Genomic DNA, 16,488 nt, shown 5'->3' on the forward strand with positions numbered 1-16,488 from the left:
CGGGCCTTGGGCCTCTTACCTCGGGAGGAGAAAGAACGCGAAGCCGGGGCAGGTCGCGGGCCGGGCGTCAAGCCGCCGCTTTTATTCGCAGCTTTATGCTCGGAGAGAGGGGACGGAGGCTTAACCCCGTCTGTCTGAGAGCAGGTGGAAAAGTTCCGCGTTGAGCACATGCTAGCAAGCCGCTAGCTTGGTGAGAGCTGCTGGGAAACAAGGTCAGCTCTTCGCTCAGTAGTTGCACCTCGCATTTTTCTATCATTTGGCAGTAACAGGGTTGGTTTTCTAGCTGAAGGTGTCGGGTAAAACTTCATGGCAGGGATGTTGGGCAGGAGTAACTGAACGCTGGTATTAATAAATTGCTGCGCAGAGAGATATGGTGAGACAGTATCAGTAGTTTTTCTCGGGGAAATTGTAAAAAGTGTAAAAATTCTTGATATCAGAATGAGGGTTATGTGAGAAGAAGTGAAAGAAGAATGAGGAAAGGGAAGATCTGAGTAAAAGGCAGAGAACATGTTACAAGAAATTGAAAAAAAGAAGAGAGTCTGGAGGGGAGAATAAAAAGCAAAAAGCAGAGGGAGTGCTGAAAAAGCACACAGTAAAAAGATACCACAAAAGCAGGCTTCGTTGTTAAAATGTTTTAGTTAATGGAGGGGATGAAAGAGACGGTTGGTTAAAATGTGCTATTTAGAAAAAGTCACTCCAGTAGGTGGCTGACTTAGAGATTCTTCTTTACAGTTTGACCAGCTCAGTATTTAGATACTATTTGGCATTTACACAGTGGAAAATTCATGAGTATACTGGGAAGTAGTGGTAAAATTCACTGCATAACATCACTGAATATTTTCCTTGCTGTTCAGCCAAACCTATTATTAAGTCATATTAAAAAAACGCAGTAGGAATGTGATTGACAGTGCATTACTATTAAATGCAAAACACTACTCAGCAGATTCCTTATTTAAACAGCAGAGTAGTAGCCTTGCGGGTCTGGGACAGCCGAGGTCCGTTTCAGCCTGGATAGTGAAAGTTTTATACTGTGGGGCCATCTTTATTGTGGCATAGAAATAGTTACAGGACTTTTTTTTCTTGGTTAGCTTAAACCTACTGCCGCTTGTCATAGAGGTGTTCTTGTACTGACAGAGATGTCAATTTGTATCTGTAGGGCGGTTCATATCTTTTTAAAATTGTATACCATGCTTGGTCAACTTTTTTTCTTTTTAATGACGAGCTACACCACAGCTGAAAATGAAACTAGTGTTCCTGTATCATTAGGAGTATCATTTTCAAATCTTTGTGTGGCATCTTTGGTGGGATATTCATTCTAAAACTGTCTCCCAAAAGCAGTGAGCTTAGTAAATGAAGATTATTATTTATTGTGGTATCTGCTGTATGTTACTGCATTTGCAGATAGGCATGAAGACAAGATTCTTTACCCAGTAAGCTAGCAAATTAATCAGGGGTTGATCCAATCAATATGTGTTAAAACTAAAGGAAGAATTCTCATTGATTGGATTAGACTTAAAAAACAGCCTCATTTTATAATGACTTTGAGAGAGATTATTTTTTTTTTCTTCCCCTTGGAAGTAACGATTACTCACTAAGGAGCAGGAAAATGTACTTAAGGTGGCTTATACGAAAGAGATAGTATAATGTACAATTAGCAGTTGCTGTACTTTTCTGGTAGCACGTCTCAAGAGTGTGATTAAACTTTTAAAAATGAATTTCCTGTGAAAGTGATACTGAATCATACCCATATGTGGATATTTGTTTGTTCTTATACAGGCAGTGATGCTTTTACCATTTGCCATGACGCACTGAACAAGTGCATACAAGTTAAAAACTCACGGATAGTGATAGATGACTGCAAGGAGACAAGTGAAGCTTTATGGAAGTGGGTATCCCAGAATCGCCTCTTTCATTTGGGGTCCAAGCAGTGCCTAGGACTTGATATATTCACCAAATCCCTGTCTCGCCTGAAAATGGTTGATTGTAACTCAGAACTAATGCTGTGGTGGCGATGTGCTGATGCTTCCATCCTTGGTGCATCTCAGTACAAATTGACTATCAAGGGTACCTATGTAACTGCAAGCATAAATGCAACAGACCAGTGGAGAAGCAACAGTTCCTCCGATGATATATGTCGGTATCCTTACCATGGTAAGTTTGCACAGGAGTTCGGAGGAATTTTTTTTTTTCTGTTAAGGGCTTTTTGCTGTATCTGTGTGCCAGTAAATTCTTAAAATCAATCATATGAAAAGGCGGATCATTAAAGCAATAGAATGTTTTGCTGTAGAGAGATAATGATATTCAAGTATGAAACTTTAACCATTTTTATTAAAAAACAAATCTGCACAACTGCAGAAGTCGTGTTACCGAGTGGCTTTCTTAGCATGTTTAAATCCCTCCCGTCATATTTTAGTGAAAGCCTATTTAATTATGAAATATCAACCATCTTCTATCAGAACTGACACTGTCCTTTTCACAGTGATGGGGAATTTTGTGGTTAGCTCAAATAAGAGCAGGGTTTGAGGGTATTTTCTTTCCTGGTAGGCTGTACGATCAAATTCAGTGCACGCTGCTAGCTCACAGCTTGTTGCACTGTCAGGAACCATCCGTTTGCTTTGGTCTGGTAATCTGTCCACTTGCCTTGGAAGGCAGTCTCATCTGAAATCTCATGCTTGCTGGAGGAAGTGGCAAAAACTTACTTAACCATTTTGAAGAGCAGAGTTTTCTTTGTATTTGAATTGTTCAGAGTGGCCGGTCTGAAAAGCCTGGTACGCTCCAGTTTGAAATGTTTTCCCTCTCCTGTATGTGTTGATTCCTAGAGCCTTGTTCTGTACTACTCTATGAAAAGCCGTGGATTTCAACAGGTCAATGTATTTATCCCTAACTTACCAGGGAGGGGGAAACAAATTTCTGCTGTGTTATGCACCATTTAGAAGAAGTAGTACAGAAAAATATTTTCCTCTCATTTCTTTCAGTTCTGGCATTGCTGTATATTATCTGTAACAACAAGATACGGTGTTTTAAGACCACAAGTGTGATTTGCATGCTTTTAAGTTAACTATGTCTGTACAGGCAGTAACATTTATTAGCTGTCCTTTCCTCCCTTAAACAACTTCTATCTACTACTTTACTTTTTTTTCCCTGCAGAAGTGTATACCAAAGATGGGAACTCCTATGGAAAACCCTGTGAGTTCCCCTTTCTGTACAATAAGACGTGGCATCATGACTGCATTCAGGATGGAACGCATACGGGTGGGAAATGGTGCTCCACATCTGAAGATTATGTGCACGATGGAAAATGGGGAATCTGCTTACAGCCAGGCACGTTGGGTTTCTAAATAGACGTCCTGAGAGCGTTCTGTCACTTCATGTATGTAACGGCTCCACTTTGGTGTAGCACGTTGCTGTTAAGCTGGGTAAAAGCAGGTCCCTTTTCTATTGCAGTGTTGACAGGACAATCAGCACATGCTTACTCTGCAGTGTATGTGATTACTAATATAAAAATCAATAAACCTTCGCTATTCTAACTTTTCTTTTGAAACGTTCATGATGTTTCATTGTAGTTGTAGTTACAAGTGCCTTCTGCTTCCTTTAAACAGAGGACGGTTGTCATGATATCTGGGAACATGATCTGGGGTCTGAAAGTTGCTACCAGTTTAATACACAGTCTGCTCTTTCTTGGAAGGAAGCTTATATTTCATGTCAAAGGCAAGGGGGAGATTTACTTAGCATCCAAGATGCATCTGAATTAAGTTACATACAAGGTAGGTGTAATTATTCACATAGGAGTATCGGGAAATCTTGGCAAATTAACGTAAAGTGAAGACAGCATTTTAGTTTCTGTCTTAAAATTTTGGGTTAAAACTTGATTGTACTTAGAATGCGTTGATGTTTTAATTTGTGTAGCAAAAATAAGCTGCTGATCTCACTTCAGAATTTTTAATTTACCTCTCTGATTCCCTTGTAATGGCTAGCTAATGTGCTTATTTATAATTAGGAACATCCCCAAAATCTCAGCTATGGGCCAGAGTGGCAGTGGTGTTTTAGCAGCTTGTTGTTATGAAATTGTCTTTGCTGATGTTCAGGCTTGGCCTGGAGGAATTACCAGTGTGCCTTTGGGAATATAAAACCAAAGGACAAATGTCTGAAGGCATTAGGAGCAGAGACTTGTGTGGGTGAATTTCTTTTCAGTTCAAGAAATGTTGCCTGTCTGATTATAGTAGCAATCTTTCTTTCGTCAAATGCATGCCCTTTCAGATCACATTTTTTAATTTAAATGAGACCAATAAAGAGTGGCTTTTTATACTAATTGTTTTATTAAAAAAAATAAATTTATCTCCAGCTAAGGATGATCTGGCTGGGATCTTTTGGATTGGCTTAAATCAACTGGACGTTTCTGGAGGTTGGCAGTGGTCAGATCACACACCTTTGAATTTTCTTAACTGGCATCCAGGTAATGATTTTTCTGGTGGTATTAACAATATTGACAACACAAACCAGTATTTTGCTTTTGTTTTGGTTTTTTTTCTTCTGTTCTCTGTCGAACTTCATCAAAACAATCACTGTTCCACTTCTGTTAAAAGTTCAGAAGTATCTTCTCCTCCTAGCCAGTGAATTTTTCTGTACTCGTTCTATATTTATGGATTATTAGGGTAATAAATCTCTGAAAAGGTAAAACTTAAATAGTATCTTTGAGGTCCATTTTAATAAAGAATCTACAGCTTCCCTAACTGCTAAATTTCTCTTCCCACTAACAGAATGGCATTGACTTCGGTCAAATATTACAATGATAGATGTATCTGCAAGAACTGGCATTACATAGAAGCCTAACTTGTGTTTTTGAACTTCAAGGTTGCTTAAATTTGTTTTGAGGTGAAGATGAAAGAAGTATAAAACGTTTGAAAAACCTTTTTTAATTACTTCCAAGTTCCTAGTAGAATTGGTGAGACTCTTGTTTGTTTGGAATTTTCAACGTGTATTTGTAATATTCTCACAAATATGCCATGGATGTGTATATATGAGAATCTTGGAGGAGTGATAATCAGGAATACTGAAGCTAGTATTGTTCTGTCATTCAAGCTGAATTTGACCTTTCTAAAGTGGAATTCTTTTTCCTTCAGTTTCTAGAATAGTGCTGCATCGTGAATTCTGTGAAAAGATAAGAAGTGGTTTCTGTTACTTCTTTGAAAGCTTTATTAAGAAATTTCTGTGAGGTTTTCCAAACGTAGCCTTTCTTTTGGAAAGGTTAAGGACTTTTCTGCCGCTTGTACTACTGGCTGCACCTTCTTCTGGAACTGTGATGACACTGTAGGACTGTAACATAGAGCTAGAGACTAGACTATCCCGAGTTACAGTGGCATAATTTAGACTGCAGTCATGGCAGGCGTACTAATGTCTACCCCTCTTGTGAAAAATACTTAGCGGCGTCTAACAGGAATTTTGCTAGCTGCAAGTTGTGTCCATGACTTCTTGTCTCTCTTGTACTCTCCTGTGAAGAACTAAGATCCACCCTGAGCCTTTTCTATGTGAGACTGAATGAAGCCAGTGCAGGGGTATCGGGGTTGCTCTGTGTGGGACACAGCTCGGGTTTGTATCGGGGCACAAAGAAAGAGAAAGCCAAAAGGTGCCATCGGAAAGGGGCTCCAAGGGAAGCTGGGGACTGCAAAAAGGGGCTCTCCTCTGTGATATTTTTAATTTGGGGCCTTGTCTCAGGTTTCTGTTAAGGTAAGGGTTATGGTTAGCTTTGAGAGAAAGAGTGCAGAGCTGTGTTTGGAGTGGGGCTGGAAAGGGGCTGCCAAAGGAAACTGAGGGCTTACAAAAAAGGTTCTCCCCTGAGATATTTCTAGTCTGGGAAAGTGCTCAGCCAAGGGTTTGTTGTATTGTAAATAGAACATTCCTTCTGGTTCTATGATTAAACACTGGAAAAGAAGTCCAGATTCCTTGATTCTGAAACTTTCTTTCTTATGAAAAACTTTCTGTTGGACCTGTGGTAGGACAGGTGCCTTCATTCAAAGCCAGTTACGTTCTTCAAATACAGGGTGCTGCACTATGCGAAGTATATTATTCTTGTATTGAAAAGCATTAAAAAAAGAAGCAGTCACTACCTTACTGTTTGATAACTTGTGCTTTTCTATTTTTATTTGTTCCTGTGTATAGATACACAACATTTGTCCCCACTGGATGGGACTAGCTGTGTGGTGATGAATGCTGCCTCAGGTCAGTGGCAGAGTCACCTTTGTGGGACTCCACTTCCATATATTTGCAAGAAGTCACTCAATGAAGTTTCAAGCCTCCCAGGTAGGACAACTTGCATTTTTGGTTTTGTATGTTAATGTGAGTGTAGTGCTCACAGAGGTTTTGTGTTTTTCCCTCCCCAAGCCTTCTTAAGCATCTCTGCCAAAACACTTTCCTAACAGCTTTGGGTTTTTTAGCAGAGCAGAAGCAAAGTCTGTATTTTCGGTGTCAAGATGATGCATCACAAACAGCCTTCATTTTTTTGCAGCTTTCTCATTCACATGTAAAGCATTTCCCAGTACAGTCCTGCCCTTTTCATCACATTTTCCTCCATGGCTTGTGCCTTCTTTCATGTGCTGCTGAAAGTGGGGCTTGGATCAAACTCGCTTGAATTCAAATAGAAGTAGTTAAATGACCTTACTATCCTTTGATACTGGGCCCAGCACTGGCAATCAAAGTGCAAGAGTTGGTAGCTTGTCCTGTTATAATCATAACAGCTCTTACAAGATAAAAGTAAATAATACAATAGGAAAACCAGAACAGTTTTAAAGCTTTATTCTCTCCTCCCTACACACACACATAGAGTCCTTCAGTTTTTACAGCATCCAGCTGTGACATATAACTGCTTCTGTGGTTTTGGCCATTCCCCTACACCTGGGTGTCCAGCCCTTCCATATCCATGGCCTGTTCTTCCATGTGTGCTTTGGCCTTACTCAGTTTCCAAGGGTCATGCTTGCGGGGCTCCCATGGGAAAACTTGTACTGGCAGATGATTTGCCTTGGATTAGGGGATAACAGGGTTGAAGCAGTGTCCTGGAGGTTGGAAGTGTCATGGAGTGTCAGTGGCTATGGCATGTTTTCTCTGGTTTCCCCAGGGGAGGTATGTACCTTTGAGGAGAAAAATTAGTAAGCAGTTTAAATTTAACTAAACTGGTTCAAATTTTTAAATGATCCCTTGAAAACCAGCTGACAGTTAACCATCCTTATTTGTTCTCTGGCTCCTCACTGGGGTATGTGGAGTTGTTAGCGGTGTTTATACAGTGTTCTGTTAATTAAAAACCAAAGTTCCTGTGATTGGAGTGTTTTATAGTGTATTTTGAACCAGAAAGGCTATTAGTATTTACCTTTTTCAGCATGCATTAAAAACAGTTTGAATTCTTGAATAACTTCGTTTTCAGAAGAAAAAATGTTTAAAACTAAGCATTTGTTTCATTGTGAGCTATTCAAAATTGGTCTTATGCGTTATTCTGTATACTGATAATAATGCCCTATAAAAGTGCAAACCCCTGCCAGAACAAAACAAGCAACTTTTTGTTGAAGCTGCTGTCCTGCAATGAAATAATTTGTTTTGCCTTTAATTGCTTTTGAAATCTTGCTTACTGTTACTTCTGAACCTCATGCTTACACTAAGACCAGCTTAGTGTAATGCATTCCAGCTTTTTTCTTTCACTCCCACTAACTTCTTTCTCCTTCTGCCTACCTCATGGCCCCAAAATACTACTAATCCCCATAATGCTGCTCAGTCAAGTCTACTTGCTTGAATAAATTGCAGTCGTTTCTTAAAATATGAGCCTTGAAGAGATGTGAACACATTCTGATCACTGCTTTCTGGCTGTTTTCAAGGTGCTGCCAGATTTAAAACATGAAGAAAACGCCAACCCATTGCACTAGCAAATGTAGAACAAAAACCTCTAATTCTGTTTCTCTTCACTGTTAAGAGTTTTGGAGATACTTGGACACTCGCTGTGATTCAGGCTGGCTTCCCCACAATGGTTTTTGCTACATGCTGGTAAACAACCAGGCACCTTGGAGTACAGCAGATGAGTTGTGCAAAGCAAATAAGAGTAACCTCATCAGCATACACTCATTAGCAGATGTCGAACTGGTTGTTACAAAGCTTCATAATGGTGAGTTGGGATACTTGTGAAGGTCAAGAACCAAGTGCTGCGCACCATAAGTTGCAAACAGCTTTCCACGTTCTAGCAATACGATTGTTGTAACCTCTAACTTTTAAGTGAAGGTGCTAATGCTGAGCTTATACTCAGGCTAGTGCTGAGTGTTGCTGTTTAGGTCCAGTCTCTCTGTGTTTACTCTTGTTTTGATTTGATCTATTCTATTTCTTTCTTTCATTCATTCATTCAGTTATTTATTGGGCTATCCTGCTTCTAGTTGCCTAATACCTTGTGTTTAATTTTCTCATTCAAAGAGAATCGTAGATAGTTGGGTCAGTATTTGACTACTGGGTCACTGAACTAATAAATGCTATCTTACTCTGTGGTTTTATGGTTTTGGGCGCACTCTAAAAATTAAATTTGGTTGAGCTTTTTTTGCTTAAGTGTTCATTATTTCTGTTTTTTTTCCCCATTTGTTACCTTCTCTCTGAAACTGACTCACAGTCATGAATATAAGTTGAGAAAAAAGATAACCAAAACGTACTGTACTTGTCTCAAATCCTCTTTCTCACTGTAAGAAAAAAAAAAGATGGCATTTATGCTGTGCAGTATAGTGATAAAAACCTAATTTTGCTGATTCCGCATTCCTTTCCAATTAGTTTGCATTATTTTGAAACAACGGTGTTGTCCTAATTTTAAATTACAGATGCTAAAGAAGAAGTGTGGATGGGTCTCAGGAACGAAGATGTACCAACGTTGTTCAAATGGTCAGATCGCTCAGCTGTGGTTTTTACCTATTGGGATCAGAATGAACCAAAAGTTCCTTTCAAGAGCACTCCTAACTGTGTGTCATATTCAGGCGAGGTAGGAATACGGTATTGGGTTTTTTTAGGGTTTTTTCCTTTTTTTTTTTTCCCCCCCACAGTAGAGGCAACACAGATGTGTGTGATACGTGTGGAAGTCAAGGGGAGGGTAAAGCAGAAAAATTATTTCTGGAATAATCTTTAAAATACAGCTAATAATTTTTCTACAAGCAAATTTCTTAAAATTATTTAGCTGACACTTGCTAGCTGTGTACTGCAAAGAATAGAAGAAATTGCTCACAGCTCTGAGACTGCCTCTGCTGCTGGCCAGCCAGTGGTCCTTGTCACTTTGCCTTTTGGGTTGCTGTATTCTTGCGGCAGAGAGCTAGGAAGGAGGTGGACCAAACTATTCAAAGGAAAAGCTGGGTTCAGTGACCTCCAGGACGGGTGTGGGGGACCCCATCTGAGGCTGGGTAGTGCGGTACCTCGGTAAGAGGAGGGGACAGCCATTGGGGGGTTACTGTACAGAAGAAGCAAGGGGTGGGTGGGGGAAGGAGGCCACGAAGAGGAGTGGAGAGGGAAGCAGGCTGTATCCCATCTCCCAGATTCGGTAGAAAACTGGGGCAAGTGTCTGCCTGCTGTGGAGCTCATGTGCCCAGCTCCTCTGAGCTGCTTCCTCCCTGCCTCTGCAGAAGGCTGAGCACACACCCTGCACCCATTCCCTCCCTGAGCCGAGAGAGTTGGCAACACCCTGGCCTTTACTTCCCTTTTCAGATGTGATCCCGAATCCTCACATCTCTGCATTTGTCAGCTTTCTCGGTTCCCTTCCAAACATGCACCTATGCATATAATCCAGGACATCCCACCCCTGGTATTTTTGCTAGAGGCATTTTGTCTTTCCACCTGATGAAAACTCAGCCCCTGCTCTATAAAAATTAAAAGATTTTAGAATTTTAAATACTTTTTTTTTCCCCCCCCTTCTCACAGTTGGGACAGTGGAGAGTCAAATCCTGTGAAGAAAAATTGAAATATGTGTGCAAGAAAAAAGGAGAGATTTTGAATGAAACAAAATCGGATAAAAGTTGTTCATTGGAAGAGGTAATAGGAAGTCTGTGTTTCTTTTACTTTCATTTAGTTCAGAAACCTGCATAAAATTATTTATTTTCTCTACTTCCCGTTTTCTTCTTACGCATAACAATAAAGTCTATGTACCATTGTAGCTGAAAAATTTATATAGCATGAGCCAAATTTCAGATTCTCCTAAGCAGGCCCTGGATGTATTACCACTCTGTTTACTGATGAAAGTATTATGAGCTTGGACCCAGGAGGGGTTGTGTTTTATTTATTTGTTTGGAAAAAAACATGCTTTTAATAGATATGTTATCGCTAATACCATTTGTTCTGTGGCTTTTGCTTTAAGTTTGTTTTAAAATTTAGGATAAGCACTTGGCAGCATAAAGATATGCAGATAAATGAGATTAAGTTTCTGTTACACTTCGCTGGGCTCTCATTTTTGTTCTTTGACTTTATTAAAAGTGAGGGGTGTTTTGGTTTTTGTTGTGTGTTTTTGTTTTTACAGTATAACATCTTACAGCATAAATAAGGCTTGAAAAGAAGCCTCTTCTGTTTTGACCAATCTTGGGATTGTGTTACTAGCTACTTCAGAGTTCTTTGGTTCAGTTTTGTGTGGTGTATTGCCTGCAACAGGAAACATATTTGCCCCTTATCATTCTGCACAACCTCGGGGTATTTTTACTCTGTTTCTTCAGTCTAGAAGCATGTAGAAGTTACATCTTTCTCTGCTGTTCAGACACCAGTGGCATTGGTAGACTAGCAAAGAGGTAACACATTAATGTTCTGTGACATTTCAGTGTAAATATAGGGGAAAAGATTTGAACAATAGAGAATTTTTGTAAGTTCACAAATGTTAAGTATAAAACATTTTTTTTCAGAGGTATAGAAACACTCGTAACGCCCTCTTATTATTCCTCTGTTTGAATCCTGCTGGTGGTGGAACAGCATGAAAACTCCTATTGTTTTGAATAGTACTGGGCTGTCAGCCTTGTGTTTCTAAATCCACATAGCAGTCAGAAGACTCTGCACAGTCGAGCTAAAACAGTGGTGTATTTTATTCCTGTGGTTGCATTATTTGTTAGAACTGTGAATCTGAGAGTTGATGATACTGGACCTTGTATGTGACACACTGCATTTCTTTCTTGTATAGGTTGTGCTGACTTGTGGGTACCAACCGATGTTAGCAGTGATTTATTTTCTCCTGTAGATAACACCTAAACTAGACTGTTATGTATAAATGTGGTTTTTTTGTTCTCTAACCAGGGATGGGAGAGGCATGGAGACTACTGTTACAAGATTTATAAAACGGAAGTTTCATTTGGAGCACAGTGCAATCTTACAGTGATGAACAGGTAAAGCACATGTCTAATTTATGGGCATGTTTTACAGTATGATCCTGGAGATACAGTCAGAGATTAAAAGCTCTCTATGCTAATTAGTGGTTATAAAGAAAAAATAGAGATAGAATTGCTTTTGCAGAGAACTAGCAAACTGTGTTTTCCATGGTGTGACAATGGTAAACCTACAATGTAAAAGCTTCTTGGAAGTATGTGAATTCCCAGCCTTCTGACCCCATGTTGAATACGGGACTGCCTGGAGAACCACTTGAACTGACTCATGTAATAATATGCCTGGTTTTCAAATTGACTCAGTAGTTTCAGATATCTTTCAAATATTGACTCAAATTAATCTGTGAATTTTCAGATTTGAGCAAGAGTTTATAAACAGTCTAATTAGAAAACACACCAAAGTTGAAGAAAAATACTTCTGGACCGGTTTGCAGGATATTAGCCAATCGGGAATATATTCCTGGGGTACAGTGGAGGGGGAAAAAGCTGAAGCTGTGACATACACTAACTGGAATTCGTTGCAACCAGGTAAATAGAATAATTAAAAAAAATATGTAAAAATAGTGTAGTTTTACATTGGGCAAGCATTGGAGTACCATGTTAGAGAACTGTAACGATGACATGAAATAGTCATACAGAAACCTGTGGGTTTTTTGGAAAACTAGCCAATAGTTTTAAGTGTGTCTTTAATGGCTTTAAATCTTAGAGTTTTCAGGAGGATGTGTGGCCATGCCCAGTGGAAAGTCTCTTGGAAAGTGGGAAACAAAGGACTGTAAAACCACTAAAGCATTTTCTGTCTGCAAAAAATATATCGGGCTACCCAAGAAGCCAGAAGTGCTCCCAAAGCCAACTGATCCCTGTCCCCCTGGGTGGCACAATGGATCTGGCCTTGCCTGCTACAAGGTAAAATGTTATTCCTATTAGATGTTAGTTGTTTGTTACTGTCTTGCAGCAAGTCTGTGATTAGCCATTTTGTGGTTTATAGATGCTCTGAAGGGTATTTCAAAGATATTTTACACTAGGAGGAAGAATTCACGTTGGCTCAGGTTGACTGCCTCCAGATGTTCTCATGCATCATCTTCTGCCGATTCCTGAAGGACATAGTGTGCCTCTCCTTGCTCTTTCTGTGGCCAGCTCTCCACCTCAGAGCCGAGTGGGGCGATGGCATTCACCCGTGCTGCTATCTCGGGAGCCTGGTGCTGGTGGAAGGTGCCGTGTCCGTACCTGAGCCTGCCTGCTGTCATCTGGCATGCAGAGGCACCTGAACAGGGAAGGAAAGCACTTTGCCTCGCCTTCCCTTGTCTTTTTCCTTTCAATACTCTAAAAGTATAGGTAGGAGAGCTGGGATTTTCTCTAGTTTGAATGTGGATATCAAACTTAATCAAAAAAGAGCAATCTCAATTGTATTTTACTGTTTTTGAAGTAAATAGTGGAAGTAAGAAGCCGTACTGTTTGCTGGTATGGCTTAAACAAGTTTGTGTTTAGAAATGCAGATTTTTCTCTTCCTATTAACAGTCAAACCAAGCTAAAACTGAGGCTGTTTATTGAATTGTTTATTCATTATTTCTAGACTCGGTGTCTGCAATGAACTGTGTCTTGTAAACAGCTCATGTAGCAAAGTGGGGAAGCCCAGCTTGAATAGCAAGGCTGTGGGCAAGGATCCCAAAGGGATGGGTCTAGCTGATGTGCAGCATAGCTTTCCCATAGCTGATGGGATGTCACAGCTGGCCCTGGCAGTTTCTCCAAAACTCTTGTTGCCCAAGTGCAGCATGTCTGTGCAGAGAGATCCAGCTGATGGGAATTGGCTTGGACTGAAGTCAAAGGGATCAAGTGGACATGCTAGCTGAGGCGTATGAGCCAAGTATGCAACCCTGATACCAACAGGTAGCAGGGAGCGTGACGAAGAACTTCACTTGCAGCACCCAAACAAGCCTGGTTTCAGTGAAAATTGGGCTTTGCAGTTCACCATAAATTTGAAAGAACAACGTCCCTAAAAAATGTAATTTGACTTGCAGTTTTGGAATGAGTTTGGTGGTGTTTTGTAAAATCTTTCTGGTAAAGAAAAACAGAGAAAGCCTGCCGTATGGAATACGTTGCATTTGAAACAAATTTTGTCAGCTAAACTTCAGAGTCGGTCTGTTGTCAAACAAAGTGGAAAAAAATAAAATAATTGTTAAGAAGTCAAGCTCTCTCCCTATGGAAATACCGATTATTCATTCCTACCTAGGGGGGCCATATTTGGGTAGTACAGGAGTGTTTTTAAGAATGCTGTCACTTAGGCAATTTTCTACTGTGATGTTTGGCTGTTGTGAAGTTCTTCCACAGTGAACGTGTGCTGCGAACCAGGACCTGGGAAGAGGCAGAAAGGTTCTGTGAAGCACTTGGAGGCCATCTGCCTAGTTTTAGTCACTTGGAAGAAATCAAGGCACTTCATTCTATCCTGAGAAAAATAATCAGGTAACAAACTAGCTACTAGCTAAAACTTTTATTTCAGTCGCATTCCGCAGTAGATGGCAAATACTGCTACTGACCCCAAATGGCAAGTATGAGATAGTGTATGGTGACTGTGTTTCCCACAGTAAAAACAGCTAGATGTGGCATTTGAACTGCTGCTCATGTCACTGCCTTCCTGGAAAATGTCAAGGGAGTACAGCTCGGGCAAATGTTTCACATTGTTAGAGGGAGTGCAGAAAAAGATTTACTTGAGCCTCTTTCATTACATGAATTTAAGTCTGTGTTGTTATAATAAATGTTTCCTTCTTTATGTTGAATTTTGGCACAACCGGGTGATAGTTATTCTTTACTGATACATTCATTAGAGATGAGTTGTTATTTGAGTTTTTCAGATAGGTTTCATCTTTATTCATGAAATGCTTCCTGACTAAACTGGGTACTATCTTTTGAAAACGTGAATAATGTAGTGTCCAGCAATCTGGTTGGCACAGATCCCATTTGGCATAACTGCAATAACACTATATGGGCATTAGATGGGTGTGTTGAGTTTGCTGGTATCAACAAATTAGACTCATAAATTATGTAGCATTTAAGGTTCTATTTTTAATCAAAGGAACTGTCACTGCAAAGCTTTATTAGGCATTGGTGTGACGTCAGATCCTTGTGTAATATGGGGTTTTTGATTGGCAGCCTAGTTTTTCAGAACTTTTGCCAGCTTAAACTCAAATGCTGCCAGTTATATGATCTAAATTTTTTTCATCAACAAGCTAAATCGGGTTTATTTCAGAAGCTGCCAACGTACAACACTGTGATTAAATTTTAAAACTTGATGACTGAAGAGATGCCTTCTTGAAAACCCAGTGAACTTTTTTTAGAAGTGCACAAGTCATGAAAATTAGTCAATGTTTATGTTAAGAAGAGACAAAACCAAACTTGTATGCTCTATATATAGATGGTTTGCTTGTATAAAAGCCACTTGTGACTCCTTTGCTAAAGTGACTAAAGTCCCTGAAATAAAAACTAGTGCACAAATTATTTTTAGCTATAGATCTTATTATACTGTTTTGCAATTACAAACTTTGGTTTAGTGTACCTAATCTACTATGAAACATGACTAGAGAAGTAACTTATTTTCCTACAAGTACTTGAAACTACTTTTCAGCTTGCAGACTGTCTTAAGGTATTAATTGTAGTTAATGGCCATTTTTTGTTAGGAGTTTAAAGGTGGAGAGTTTTTCTGTTGTTCCAGAAAGGTAGCTGACACACGATGCTACTGCAGTTCCCTTGTTTCAGAAAACTTGAACTTAGCCTGGAAGAAGGAAAGTCCCAGTACTTTGGTATTATTCTACCAGAACTTAAATAAGGGGCAATATTTTGAGCCCAGTATAAAGCGACTTTGCAGTCAATGTTGCAGGAACTGCATGAGTCAAATACAACCCAAAACACAGTATTTTCATCTCAGTTAACCCTTTTTCAAGCATTGCAGAACTTCCTGAAGAGAAATACTACATATTTGATATTGCCCGAAGTCTTTTAAATATTGTTTAGATAATGTAATGAAGTGTTTAAGTTAGTTACGCTTTTTAATTACTCTAGGGTGGTGATTATATAAAGTATTTTGGAGATCGAGAGTGAAGGGTGGCTTGTCTGAAGATTAACTAATTTGAAAAAGGAGAGTAGAATCCAAGTGAATTACTTCGCCAAGAACAAATAATTTGGGTAACTGGGAAAAATCATCCTAAGGTAATGTTAGATGTGAGTGCACTGGCATGCAGTTTGTCCATGTTTCCTGCATTTACTCAGTGCAGACTCTGACCTAAACTATTCATTCAGTGCGCTCATTTCAGCTTGGGGAAGCAGCCACACCTTGGCTTTTTTGGTTTCGGGTTTTTTCCCCTTGCGCAGTTCTCCAGTGACTCATTGAGAACTGTTTGTTTTTAAATGTTAGCAAAAGTCAGTTCAGTTCACCAGGAAAAGGGCAGCTTGCCTAGTCCATTCTGTTCTTTACTCAGATTCCACCTTAGAGGCAAATAAGTGCTATAATTGCTCCAGCCAAGTTGGGCGATTCCCATTGGAAAGGAAAATAAAATTTGCCTGCCAATCTCCCCCTGTCTGAGAGAAATAGGAGATAACGTCTTTTCACTTTGAGGGACATGATACAGGCAGAACAGATCCAGTTCAGTTACTTCTATTCTTTTAGGATTGTTTTTGTGAGCATTCTGCAACTTATGGCTGGCAGTGACACTGGACACAAGGAGAGTAACAGCTTGGATTGGTTAGAAATAACATTTCAGTGAGGACACCTTACTGGAGAGAAATCAGTTGCCTTTTATATGCACAGCTCCTCTTCTGTAATTGTTCTGTATCTAGAGAGCCTCACTAACACTCGAGTTTGCAAGGAAAAGGGTTCTTATTCTCAACACACTGGCCAAAACAGCAATAAAGCTGAGACGCAAGTTGTAGTAGTTGCATTAATACAGCATCTTTTCTTTCTCTAAAGAGTAGGTGATTAGCAGGATGGGGATTCAGGTAGGGGCAATAGCCTGTTACAGAGGGAAGAGCAGGGGGTCAAATGAGCTTCGTATATACTTTTAGGCCAGCACTGCCTAAAATTAAGTGGTGTCTTAAACTGCATTAGGGCATTGGCCCAGACGTACACGTGTTACCTCACGTCAAGAACTAG

General features: G+C 39.8%; 1 protein-coding gene across 1 annotated transcript in view; it reads left to right on the top strand.

Moving 5' to 3' along the window:
- Window positions 1-1,776: 1,776 nt before the first annotated feature.
- LY75 (lymphocyte antigen 75) overlaps window positions 1,777-16,488 on the top strand; it is a gene marked incomplete at its 5' end in the record, with an annotated part of 42,876 nt that continues 28,164 nt past the window's right edge. The window contains 12 exons of the mRNA XM_010293749.1: window positions 1,777-2,151; window positions 3,148-3,321; window positions 3,600-3,764; window positions 4,343-4,453; window positions 6,157-6,297; window positions 7,952-8,140; window positions 8,832-8,989; window positions 9,916-10,026; window positions 11,266-11,354; window positions 11,707-11,879; window positions 12,058-12,254; window positions 13,666-13,808. Of these exons, the coding sequence (XP_010292051.1) occupies window positions 1,777-2,151; window positions 3,148-3,321; window positions 3,600-3,764; window positions 4,343-4,453; window positions 6,157-6,297; window positions 7,952-8,140; window positions 8,832-8,989; window positions 9,916-10,026; window positions 11,266-11,354; window positions 11,707-11,879; window positions 12,058-12,254; window positions 13,666-13,808 (2,026 nt within the window). The remainder of the gene's footprint in view (window positions 2,152-3,147; window positions 3,322-3,599; window positions 3,765-4,342; window positions 4,454-6,156; window positions 6,298-7,951; window positions 8,141-8,831; window positions 8,990-9,915; window positions 10,027-11,265; window positions 11,355-11,706; window positions 11,880-12,057; window positions 12,255-13,665; window positions 13,809-16,488) is intronic.

The sequence above is a fragment of the Phaethon lepturus genome, unplaced genomic scaffold, assembly GCF_000687285.1.
Source record: "Phaethon lepturus isolate BGI_N335 unplaced genomic scaffold, ASM68728v1 scaffold48238, whole genome shotgun sequence".
NCBI classification, from domain to species: Eukaryota; Metazoa; Chordata; class Aves; order Phaethontiformes; family Phaethontidae; genus Phaethon; species Phaethon lepturus.